Raw genomic sequence first — 13,730 nt, forward strand, 5'->3', positions numbered from 1 at the left:
AAGGTGACCAGAACTGAATGCGATATTCCAAGTTTAATCTAACCAGGGTCGTATAGGGCTGCAGCATTACCTCACAGTGGAAATAATTCAGAAGATGTGGAGCTCGGGTGGTTGGTGGTTAGGTTGAGCTGTTCTCCAATCTTGGCAATTTACTTGCAAACGTTCCATCACTATGTTGATTATGGTGGGTCCTCCAAATGCTTGGCCTTTATAAAAGTAAATAAAGGCCAAGCGTTTGGAGTTACACCATCAACCACTTGAATCTATCAACCCTGCCTTAAATATACATAAAGATTCGGCCGCCACAGCTACCTGTGACAAAAAATTCCACAGATTCACAATTTCAAAGATTCAGACCTTTCAAAAAAAAAGTGCATGCAATATGTCCTAATCTCTCTTGGCAACAATTGGAAACAAAATGCTTCACAAAAATATATTTTTTTAACTTCCATATCTCTTCTTGTAAAAGTCAATGAAAGTATTAAGTAACAGAAGTTAGAATGGTAACTGTGAATGTTTTTTCTTGTATGAACTGATACTTCTCCTTTGAAGTGATCAGCGGTCACGTCAAAACCAGTTGGACTTTGGTGATAGGGTCAAGATACCAAAATTAACTACCTTAAACTCAAGAGAGTCTGTGAATGCTGAACATTTTGAGCAACAAAGATAAAATACTGGAGGAACTCAGCAGGTCAGGCAGCTTCTATTGAGCGGAACATACAGTCGATGTTTCGGGCTGAGACCCTTCATAAGTACTGGAAAGGAAGGGGGAAGATGCCAAAATAAGAAGGTAGGAAAGGAGTACAAGCTGGTAGGTGATAAGAGAACAGGTTAGGGAAGAGTGGGTGCGTAAATACCTTTACTTGTGGTGCAGACAGGGGAGAATTGTAAAATACACATCAGTAATGCTTAAACACAAGAGATTCTGCAGATGCTGGAAATCCAGAGCAGCATCCAAAAAAAAAATAGAGGAACGCAGCAGTTCAGGCAGGAGAAAAATAAACAGTTGACATTTCATGCCGAGATCTTTCATCAGGACTATAATAGTCCACTCAACGGTATCATCCTGTTAGATTAGACTGTTTAATTGTTATTTTCTTTGCAGCATAACAATTATGTGTTTATATTTTTATAACTAATTATATACATGTAGCTGTTTAGCATGTTTCCTAGTGGCTACAGTATGTGTAGCAATTGTTCAGAGTGTCCCCAAGTGGTTACGTTTGTATGATTCTGGAAGCTTCTCATGGTTTTGCGTTATTTGAATAAGGGCTATCTGATTGGTTGACTCTTATCTACAAATTTGGACGGAATGTTTCTTGTCTATGGGCGTCTAAAAGGAACTGACCACACAGCTCTGCCACTCTTTTGCATCTTTCTCTTCACTTACTAGACCACTATCCCCACCCATTTTTTTTAGTTCTCTTTGTTCTAGTCATCATCATTATGTGCCATGTCATATGATGTGGGCAATTATGGACTTTGACCATGATTGTTCATGGCAAATGTTTCTACAGAAGTGGTTTGCCATTGCCTTCTTCTGGACAGTATCTTCATAAGACCAGTGACCCCAGCCATTATCAATACTCTTTGGAGATTGTCTGGTTGGCATCAGTGGTCACATAACCAGGACTTGTATTAAGCACCAGCTGCTCATACGACCATCCACCAACGGTTCCCATGGCCTCCTGTGACCCTGAGCAAGGGGGCTAAGCAGGTGCTACACCAAGCAACACACGCAAAATGCTGGAGGAACTCCACAGGCTAGGCAGCATCTATAGAAAAGAGTACAGTTGACGTTTTGGGCCGAGACCCTTCATCAGGACCGGAGAAGAAAGATGAGGAGTCAGAATAATAAGGTGGGGCGGAGAGGAGATAGAAACACAAGGTGATGGGTGAAACCAATGGGGGAGGGTGTGGGGGGGGGATAGTGATGTAAAGAGCTGGGAAGTTGATTGGTGACAGAGATACAGGGCTGGAGAAGGGGGAATCTGATAGGATTGGACAGAAGACTATGGAAGAAAGAAAAAGGGAGGAGCACCAGAGGTAGGTGATGGGCAGGTAAGTAGATAAGGTGAGAGAGGGAAATTGGAATGGAGAATGGTGAAGTGGGGGGGGGGGGGGTGGCCATTACCAGAAGTTCAAGAAATCAATGCTCATGCCATCAGGTTAGAGGCTACTCAGATGGAATATAGTTGTTGCTCCTCCAACCTGAGAGTGGCCTCATCGTGACAGTAGAAGAGGCTATGGATGACATGTCGGAGTGGGCATAGGAAGTGGAATTAAAATGAGGCCACTGGGAGGTCCCGCTTTTTCTGGCAGACAGAGCTAGGTACTCGAGAAATCAGTCTCCCAATCTACGTTGGATCTCACCGATATATAGGACACCACACTGAGAGCACAGGCTACAGTATATGGCCCCAAAAGACTCACAGGTGAAGTGGCGCCTTATCTGGAAGGACTGTTTCAGGCCCTGAATGGTAGTGAGGGAGGAGGTGTAGCACTTGTTTCGTTTGCAAGGAAAAGTGCCAGGAGGGAGATCAGTGGGGAGGGACAATGGGCAAGGGAGTTGTGTAAGGAGTTATCCCTGCAGAAAACCGGGGTGGGGGGTGGGGGGTGAAGATGTGCTTTGTGGTGGGATTCCATTAGAGATGCTGATGTTACGGAGGATTATGCTGGACGTGGAGATTGGAGGGGCTGAGGACAAGAGGTGTCCTATCCCTGCTGAGGATGGGGTGAGGGCAGACATGTGTGAAATGGAAGTGACACGGTTGAGGGCAGCATTGATGGTGGAGGAAGGGAAGGCCCTATTTTTGAAGGAGGAGGACATCTCCTTAGTTCTGGAATGAAAACTCATCCTGAGAGCAGATGCGGCAGAGATGGTGGAATTGCGATAAGGAGATGGCATTTTTACAAGTAACAGGGTGGGAGGAGGTATAGTCTAGGTAGCTGTGAGAGTCAGTGAGTTTCACACCTTGTCCAAGGGTAACCTAGAGGCTAGCAGAGGGAAAGAGTGCCTTACACTTCCTTTGGTAGACACATTTTCACCCCGCCAGCCATATTTGCTCTAGTAGCGCTTGATAAAATAAACATGAAGTTTTGTGTCTCTTTCCAGATTTCTGAAAGAACCTTGGATTAAAAATATCACAACCCAACAATCCTTTGTTACAACTAATATCTCACATTTGTGCATCATGTTGCTCGTGTCCGACATGTCCTTCTTCTGTGACTTCTTCTGCTCGTGCCAACTCGTCCGCCATTAGAGCCTCTTCGAGCCTTTTCCGCACTTGCTGTACTCGTTCTTCTTGTTTCCTGTGGTGTTGAGAAAAAAACTTACATGCTTTAGAGATAACTTGAATGAAAAATGGTGGATTATGTGGAAGGAAAGGGTTAGATTGATCATAGAGCAGGTTGAAAGGTCAGCACAACACCATGGGTCAAAGGGCCTGTACTGTACTGTAATATTCTATATTTGTTCTACATTCTTAACAAACAGTAAGGGTCTTCATCTACAAAATTCCTTGTTCACAACTTCTGCAATTCCTGAATCAGTCACCTTATGGACAATCTCAAAATCTGGGTTCGGTTTGGGAATTGGACAACTAAACATTTGCTGGATTGAAGGGAAGATTGGAGTATTGCAGATTTACCCTCAATGTCTATATTAGTGTTTTTTAAAATATAAAATGCAATAAAACCCACAGAATTCAGTGCAGTGATTTTGCAGGCTAATATTTTATGGTCATACTCCTATAAGTGAGGAGACAAGAGACACAGATTGAGTGGATAGCCAGAGTGGAAAGGGTAATACCAAGGGGTATAATTTTAAGGTGATTAGAGGTGTAGGGATAAGTAACAGGTAAGTTTTTTTAAAAAAACACAGAGAACAGTGAATGCATAGAATTTGCTGCTGCGGTAGTGGTTGAGAGTTACATTAGGGACACTTAAGAAACTCTGAGATAGACATGCATGAGAAAAATGGAAGGCTACATGGGAGGGAAGGATGAGATTGATCTTGAATAAGTTAAAAAGGTCTGCACTGTTCTGTAGTGTTTCCGTCTTCTATACATGATGGCTCAACCAGACACTGGACTTTACAGAACATGTACAGTAACGTAGACTTGTGATTAAATTAATGAGTGCAAATGCTAATTTCGGATTCAAGATACTGTTAAATGATCTTAAGCAGAAATCCTTGCATCTAATACCCTTAAGCACAAGGTCAAATACGACAAAAGTAAATCAATTTGACTTTCAGATTCAGAATCAGGTTTAATATCACAAGAATATGTCTGAATTTTGCATTTTGCAGCAGCACATTGCAATATATAGAAACTATAAATGACAGTACGATAAGGCACGGAGGATTAAGATCAGAGTTTCTTCTTCTAGATGAGCCAACCATGGTTGACGAGCTCCATCTGCCTGAAGAGACTAGCTTTAAGGTGCTAGTAAACCGCCTTTGCCCCTTTTCCTATCAGTAGAAACGTTCCTACCAGGCTAGACTTGGTGGGCAGAGCTATTTGAGATACACACCATCGGAAGTATTTAATAGGTGGTGGAAGCTTATCCCCACCACCACTCCCAGCTATGACAACCTTATGAAACCCTCTAAACCTTAAACACTGACTCTTAACTCCCCCCTCTCTCTCTCTCTGTCCCCAAAACCATCCCTATGAACCTAAAAAACAACTAAAACTGAGCCAGAACCTCGAGGGACATCACAGCTCTACAGGGCTGGAGAAGGGGGAGCCAGATAGGAGAGGACAGAAGGCCATGGAAGAAAGAAGAGTGGGGAGGAACACTAGCAGGAGGTGATCTGGAGGCAAGGAGATAAGGTGAGAGAGGGAAAAGGGGGTGGGGAATGGTGAGGGGGGGTTTCATTACTGGAAGTTCACGAGATTGATGATCAGCCCTGTATCTCTCTAACCAGAGGTTGGTGAATCTGTGGAATTCAATGCCACTGATTGCTGTGATGGCCAAGACGGTGAGTATATTTAAAGTGGAGGTTGATAGGTTCTTGATTAGTAAAGGCATCAAAGGTTACAGGGAGTAGGCAGGAGAATGAGGTTGAGAGGGAAAGTAAATCAACCACGACTGAATGATGGAGCGGATTTGATAAGTTAAATGGCTGATCTCTAATCCTATGTCTTATGGTTTTATGATCTAAACTACGACGTGAAGTGTAAAGGCTACAGAGAAAGTGTACTGCAGGTAAACAACATAAACTATATATATATATATATATATAAAATATATACACACACACAAGATCATAACAAGATAGATTGTGAGGTTAAGAAATCATCTTCTTATACATGAGGTCCAACTATGTGTCTGATAACAATGGATAGAAGCTGCCATAGTGGTACATATTTTCAGGCTTTTGTATTTTGTGCCAATGGGGTGGATAGGGTCTTTAATTATGCTGGCTGCTTTACTGAGGCGCTCAGAAGTGTAGATCGTATGATCATTTGGAATATAAACCAATCTAGTATTATTGATGGTATTCTCAAAAAAAAACATGATTTGCCATTTTCCTGACAATGTCTTTTAAATTAGGTAACATTTAAACAGAGAAAGCTCAGATCCTTAGATCTATTCTGGTTCTGAATTCTGGAAAGCTTTGATTGTGTGACTGCAAATAGGCCACACAAAAAAATAGCAGAATTATGGGTTCGGTACAGAGGGGATACAAATGCCTGAATTAGTGTTTGACCATGCTTTCTATTTCAAGTATTGTAGATTGCAAATACAGATGGATGCATAATTGTATAATGTTTACAGAAAAAAAAGATAAAACTTCCCTAAAGAACCCTGATCACATCAGTCAAAATTTTGAATACTGCTGCCTTCCAAATTTCACCAAACCTATCATGCAAGTGCCACCTGCTGGCATAACAGATGCCCTGTGGTAATAAGTCTGATTTATTTATTTCATTTAGGGATACGGCACAGAACAAGCCCTTCCAGCCCAACTAGCCGCATCACCCAGCAGCCCACCGATTTAACCCCAGCCTACTCGCAGGACAATTTACAATGACCAATTAACCTACGTCGTTTGAAATGTGGGAGGAATTTGAAGCACATGGAGGAAACGCACGCCGTCACTGGGAGAACATACAAACTCCTTACAGATGGTGCTAGAATTGAAATCTGACACCCTGAGCTGTAATAACATTGAGTTACCCTCTACGTTAACATTTATTGATTCAATGCCTATACATTTCCCATTTATACTACAAACGGACATGTACCTACTCACAATTCCACAGTTAAATGTGTAATATACTCTAACAGTTCTGCTGCTGCCAGGAACAACATACGAACATTTTAATCATTTTTTTAATATTCTCACTCTAATTACAACTGTCTAATTATTATTAATTAATATACTACTGAGTATATCCAACCTTTTGCCCAGATCCATATGCCTGTTATCTAAAATAAATGTCAAGCACACAAAGCATGGTCTCAGGAAAGCAGCAAACATCATCAGAGACCCCCACCACTCACTCCATGCTCTCTTCTCGCTGCTGCCATCAGGAAGGAGGTACAGGAGCCTCAGGACCCACACCACCAGTTCAGGAACAGTTATTACCCCTCAACCATCAGGCTCTTGAACCGGAGAGGATAACTTCACTCACCCCATCACTGAACTGTTCGCACAACCTATGGACTCACCTTAGTCATAGTCATACTTTATTGATCCCGGGGGAAACTGGTTTTCATTACAGTTGCACCGTAAATAATAAATAGTAATAGAACCATAAATAGATAAATAGTAATATGTAAATTATGCCAGTAAATTATGAAATAAGTCCAGGACCAGCCTAGTGGCTCAGGGTGTCTGACCCTCCAAGGGAGGAGTTGTAAAGTTTGATGGCCACAGGCAGGAATGACTTCCTATGACGCTCTGTGCTGCATCTTTCAAGGACTCTTCATCTCATGTTCTTGACATATACTGCTTATTTATTTGAAAGTCCTAGTTAGAAGTTAAGCAGGTTCTGTTTCTTTGAAAGAAATGTCTAAAAGACAACTTGTCCTCTCTTCAGTGCAGTTCAGTCCTTTTCCAGGCATGTTTTGTTTTCTGTGCTCCCATGGCACTCAACTGCATTTAAGTTAGCACTGTTTATGAAAAAAGAACTTTAATTTCCTCTCTAGGGCAAAAAAAGAGGACGGGAGAAGGATCTGCAAGGTAAAGCAAATTGCTGAGAGATTCTATAGGCATATTAAATGGGTGAATAGAGAGAGAATAGCACCCTTAAAGCATGGACGTCTGTGTGGAACAAAGTAAAATAGAGGAGCATGTTAATGTATATATCTCTTCCATATGTGCTGTGGAGAGAATGATGGAAGTTAAGGAAATAAATGGTGTTGTCTTGGACCACATACAAATTAGTAGGAAGGAGGTACTGGATGCCTTGAAATATATAAGGGTAGATGATGATAATAACTTATTTATAGAGCTCTTTTCATACAGACCATGTAGTTCAAAGCCCTTTAGAATGGGATAGATTATAGGACCAGAGGGCACAGCCTCAGAATAGAGGAACGTCCATTTACAATGGAGGTGAGGAGGAATTTCTTTGGCCAGAAGATGGTGAATCTGTGGAATTTGTTACCACAGGCAGTTGTGGAGGCCAGGTCATTGAGTGCATTTAAGGCCGAAGGTGAAAGGTTCTTGATTAGTCAGGGAGAGAGCAGGAGAATGGGGTTGAAAGGGTTTATAAATCAGACACGATGGAATGGCTGAACAGACTTGAAGAGCCAAATCGCCCGATTCTGCCATTATGTCTTATGGTCTTATAGATAAAAGTGCAAACATGAAAACAAAATAAAATATAAAAATAAACAAGAAAACAAAAGACAAAAAGATGTTAGTTAAACACAAAATTAAATAAATAGGCTTGAAGCTGGCATTTAAAAGTCTCAACTGAGTTTTCATCCTTTATAGTTTTAGGTCTTGAATTCTACATTGTAGTTATTCCACGGGTAAGGTGTGCAGATCCCTTGGGCTTGACCTGGTGTATTTATGGACCTTGAGGGAAGCTAAAGAAGAAATTGCGGAGGATCTTGCAGAGACTTTTGCTTCAGCTGTGGCCACAGGTGGGGCTCAAGAGGACTTGTTAAATGTGGTAATATTGTTTGAAAAGCAGAGCAGAACAAGCTAAGAAGCTACAGGCTAGCGAGTCTGACATTGGTGGTGGTTAAGTTGCTCAAGGGGATTCTAACTGACAGAGCCTGGTTCAGGACAATCAGCACGGTTTTGTGTGTGGAAAGCTATACCTCACAAATTTCTCCGCATCCTTCAAGAAGGCAACTGAGTGAAGGTGACAGTAGGGCACTGGATATTGTCAAGGCCCCTCATGGCATGCTAGTCTAGAAAGCAGATCACATGGGGCAGGGTGGGGCAGGGCTTACATGGCAGATTGGATTCATAATTGGCTCAATTTGGAACTTTTCAGTACAGTACAGGTCCTTGGGACCACAATGTTATTCCGGCTTTCTAACTTACTCCAAGATAAATCTAACCCCTTACTCCTACATTTTTCTTTCACTCAGAAGTAGAAGGTGATGGTCGAAGGTTTTTTTTGGATGGGAGACAATGTGTCTCGTGGTGTGTCACAGGAGTCAATACTGGGAACTTTGTAGTTCGTAATTTATACAAATGATTTGGATGTGAACATACAAACATTTGTACAAGGCATGGTTATTAAGTTTGTGGATGACAGTACAATAGGCAGTGTTGTAGACAGTGTAGAAGGTTATGAAAAATTAAAGGGGGACCCTGATCAGACGGGTATGTGGGCTGAGGACTGGCAAATGGTTTTCAATCCAAACAAATGCAAGGTTTTGCATTTTGCGATCTTATGTGTAGGTCTTATGCAGTGAATGAACAGAGGGACGTCAGAGTGAAAAAGCAGCATTACAGGTAGACAGGGTGGTGAAGGCAGCATTAGGGTCACTAGCCTTTATCTAACAGGGCATTAACTACAAGAGGTGGGAAATTATATTAGGGTCACTAGCTTTTATCTAACAGGGCATTCAATACAGGAGGTGGGAAATTATATTGCAATTATACAAGATGCTGGTGAACCTGCACTTAAGGGTATTGTGTCACCCTGCTGCAAAAAAAACTATTACACCGGAAAGAGTGCAGAAAGGATTTTCCAGGATGTTGTCTGGACTTGTGGCCTGATTTGCAAGAAGTGGCTGCGTAGATTAAGACATTATTCCCTGGAAATAAGAGATTGAGGATGTCTGATAAAGGTTTACAGAGTTACAAGGAGCATAGACAGGGTGAAAGCACGGGGGCAGCGGGGGTGCTAAAAACAAGAGTACATAGACTTAAGATCAGATTTAAAAGGGACATCAGGGGCAGCTTCTTCACATAGAAGGTGATGTGAATTTGGAATGAGCTGCCAGAAGTAGTGATTCAGGTGGGCACATTAGCAACATTATAAACCATCTATGTTAAATACACAGATAGGAGAAGTTTAGAAGGCTATGGGCCAAATGAGGGCTGATGGAATGATCTCACTGAGCAACAATTAGTTCTGGCGAGTAAGGCCAAATGGCCCATTTCTATGCAATATAACTTAAGAAATTTTATATCTATGCCTTCCATTTCTTGACTACTAACCAGAAAAAGTCCATTTGTCCCTACTTACCCTTTCAAAGAGGAAATATAAGGCCACTTTCTTGGGCCGCTTATCTAAGGAAGGATATGCTGGCATTGGGAAGTATCTACATAGGGTTTACTGTGTACATACATCTATTGATGCTTCTGGACACATCTTCAGTGATGTTCCTAGAATCATCGGGTGTTTCAGGTCTTTCAACATCATACAACCTCCTCCAGGTGACCCAGCCGGGGCTGATCAGACCCCAGCTTGTGTCCAGATGGCTAGCTACTTATGACTCCATGGCTCCCCTCTTTTGAGCCACAGCCATCTTGAGGCCCTCTCTGCCGCATCGGTGATACTGCGGAGGGCTCTCCTCTTCCTCTCTCCCTCGATGCCCAAAATGCTGAAGGCCCTAACTAAAGAACGGGCTATGAATCCCCTACAACCAACCTCCACTGGGAGACACCTCGCTCTCCATCCAGCCTGCTGACAGTTGCTGACCAGTCCTGTGTACTTGGACAGCTTCCTTTCAAAGGCCTCCTCCAAGCTATCTTCCCATGGGACTGTCAGCTCCAGCAGCACCACTTGCTTAGTAGCCTCAGACACTAGGACAATGTCTGGTCACAGGGTGGTGGCTGCGATATGGTTGGGGAACTTCAGCTGCCCTTCGAGGTCCACCAACAGCTGCCAGTCCCTTGCAGAGGTCAGAATGCCCGCAGATGTTCTTTTGGCAGGTATTGGCTGCTCCCCAGCTCTGACAAAGGCAATGGCCTGCTTGGAGGGTCGGGACCGCTTCGCCCACTCAACGCCTGCACTGACAGCTTCAGCGATGGTCTTCAGGACCTGATCATGCCTCCACCTGTACCGTCCCTCATCAAGTGCCCTTGCACAGGAATGAAAGGGTTAACATATGAGGAATGTTTGATGGCTCTGGGCCTGTATTTAATGAAGATCGAGGAGTGATCTTACTGAAACCTATCAAATATTGTAAGACCTAGACAGAGTGGATATGGGGAAGATGGTTCCTGTGGTGGGGGAGCCAAGGACCAGATGGCACAGCCTCAGAATACAAGGAACATCCATTTAGAACGGAGGTGAGGAGGAATTTCCTTAGCCAGAGGATGGTGAATCTGTGGAATTCATTGCCACAGACGACTATGGAGGCTGAGTCAATGGGTATACTTGAAGTGGAGGTTGAGAAGTCCTTGGTTAGTTATTTTATTTATTAATACAGCGTGGAGTATTACCTTCCACCCCTTCATGTCACGTTGCCCTAGCAACCCCTGACAAACCCGATTAATCCTAACCTAATCACAGGACGATTTACAACCTATAAACCTACCCGGTACATCTCTGAACTGCGGGAGGAATCCAGAGAAAAACCACGTCTTCCACGGGGAGGACATACAGAAGTTGCACACAAAGTGACACCAGATTGAACTCTGAACTCCAGAACATTCTCAGCTGTAGTAGAGTCACGCTAAGCGCTACGGTACCATGGCGCCCCGAAGGGCAATGGAGTAAGGGCGTCAAAGGTATGGGGAGAAGCCAGGACAGTAGGGTTGAGAAGGGTAACGAATCAGTCATGGGTGAATGATGGAACAGACTCGATGGGCTGAATGGCCAAATTCTGCTTATGGTGTTATAAGTAAAGGAGTGTGAGAAGTGGTTCGGGTGAATACGGCCAGAAGGACAGAATGAGGAATGTGGGAACAAATAGCAGAAAGCATTGAGATAGACAAGAACATGGGATGATATTACTATTGGATTTGGGTATTAAAATGTTAAATACTAGCTCTCTTGGCTTTGAGACATACAGCACAGAAACAGCCTGGCCTCACAGCCCAACCAGTGGACACAGGGAATTGTGGGTAATGCCACTGAGTTTTTGCTAACCACAGGCCCTTTTTCCCTTTGCTTTTCAAAATTCCTTTCAGCCAACCAGTTAGAAAATTGAAGAGTATTCATAGTAATCCATAAAAGAACTATTAATAAACCATTTTCAGGACAAAACATTTGAAATAGTACCGATGCACTTCCAACCAAGTGAGTTATTTTTAGCAATTGCTGAGTTAGTCTATTGCTATGAATTTTAATGAATCTGAAAGCAAGCAGAAAGAAAGCAGAAAATAGCAACACGTACACAAAATGCTGGAGGAATTCAGCAACTCAGGCAGCACCTATGGAGGGAAATAAACAGTCGATATTTCAGGCCAAGACCCTTCATCAGGACTGGAGAGGAAGGGGGAAGACGGAAGAATAAGAAAATATGGGTCGGTGGGGGGTGGGGGGGGGGAGTACAAGCTGGCGGGCGATAGGTGAGACGAGGTGGAAGGAAAGGTGGGATGAAATGACAAATTGGGAGGTGATATGTGGAAAAGGTGAAGGGCTGAGGAAAGAGGAATCAGACAGGACAGGAGAGCAGCATTAGCTGACCAGTGGTGCAGTGGCATCCAAATCGGACTTCGAGGCGAGTGGTTCCAGGTTAAATCCAACCAGCTCCTTGCATGCTTTCTATCGGCACGTGGTTAAGTGTTGAGCTAGCAACTCAGCCTCGTAAAACAGACAAATGCTAAAAACACTGGAATTTAGAAAGATGAGAGGGGATCTGATTGAAACATATAAGATTATTAAGGGATTGGACACGCTAGAGGCAGGAAACATGTTCCCAATGTCAGGAGAGCCCAGAACCAGAGGCCACAATTTGAGAATAAGGGGTAGGCCATTTAGAACGGAGCTGTGGAAAAACTTTTTCATCCAGAAAGCTGTGAATCTGTGGAATGCTCTGCCTCAGAAGGCAGTGGAGGCCAATTCTCTAGATGCTTTCAAGAAAGCGTTAGATAGAGCTCTTAATGATAGTGGAGTCAAGGGATATGGGGAGAAGGCAGGAACGGGGTACTGATTGTGGATGATCAGCCATGATCACAGAGAATGGTGGTGCTGGCTCGAAGGGCCGAATGGCCTACTCCTGCACCTATTGTCTATAAAAGGAACAACAAGGTTGCCATCCAATGCGCCACAAGGCACGAAGAGAAACAACAAACAGTTATGGAAGGTAGACAATTAGAGTAAAGGAAGGAAGAGAGGCACCAGAGGGAGGTAGGGAGAAGAGAAGAGTGGAGAAGCCAGAACAAGGAATGGAAAAAGAGAATCACAAACAGGAGAAAATCTGCAGATGCTGGAAATCCAAGCAATGCACACAAAATGCTGGAGGAACTCAGCAGGCCAGGCAGCACCTATGGAAAAGAGCACAGTCGACATTTTGGGCCAAGACCCTTCAGCAGGACCCTGGCAGTCACTGGGAGAAAATCAAAATTTTACTCCCTATCTTTGAAATTGTAATAATATTTAACATGCAAGGAGAAAAGCAGTATGATTTTTCACAAATTTGAAACATTTATACATCAGTTTGCTTGCATTATTCAGATGGCTACCATCATACAAAAACATGCAGTATAAAACCTTGCAATCTGACAAGAGTTGATATGCGTCATGATTTAAAAAAACTAGTTTGTGAATCTGCTGTGGTCAAAAATTGAAGTGTAATCGTTTCTTTTCACATTTATTCTACTTTTTCCACAAATAATTCTCAGGTGGACAGAGTTGTATCGGATTAATAAATGGGTAGCTCATTCCTTATGAAAGAAACATGTCCCAGTGGAAAAGGCAACTGAATTCCCACATTTTTTATGCGCTTTGAGGAGGGTTTGTCAAAGGAAAGTTTATGCTGCAAGGAGGTAGCTCATTATTGGTCAGCCTAAACTAAAAATTAAAGCAAACTGCTTGTTTCAAAAGCTCCCTTTTGGAAACTATTAACTCAAAGCCTTCAAGCCATTTTAAAAGGTTTTCCCCTCAGGCAGTTAATCTGATCAACTTTTCTAGTTACTCAGTCACTCCACTGCACTGTAAACACTTTAAACCACTTTTAAAATGCTATTTACATTGTAAATACATGTTAGTATTTATGAATATTATATTCCATATCTATATTTTATAACTTTATTTTTTTATATAGTTCTTTGTTATTATTAAATGTTGTTGTTTTTTGTTGCATGTCACACCCTGACCAACACATCACAGCAAATTTCTAATACAAATGTA

General features: G+C 42.6%; 1 protein-coding gene across 1 annotated transcript in view; it reads right to left on the bottom strand.

The window, feature by feature from the left end:
- Nucleotides 1-13,730, bottom strand: part of LOC140194891 (methyl-CpG-binding domain protein 3-like) — a 145,913-nt gene that overhangs the window by 15,858 nt on the left and 116,325 nt on the right. Inside the window, exon 6 of the mRNA XM_072252208.1 lies at nt 3,184-3,312. Coding sequence (XP_072108309.1) covers nt 3,184-3,312 — 129 coding nt within the window. The remainder of the gene's footprint in view (nt 1-3,183; nt 3,313-13,730) is intronic.

Source organism: Mobula birostris, chromosome 3 (assembly GCF_030028105.1).
Source record: "Mobula birostris isolate sMobBir1 chromosome 3, sMobBir1.hap1, whole genome shotgun sequence".
NCBI lineage: Eukaryota > Metazoa > Chordata > Chondrichthyes > Myliobatiformes > Myliobatidae > Mobula > Mobula birostris.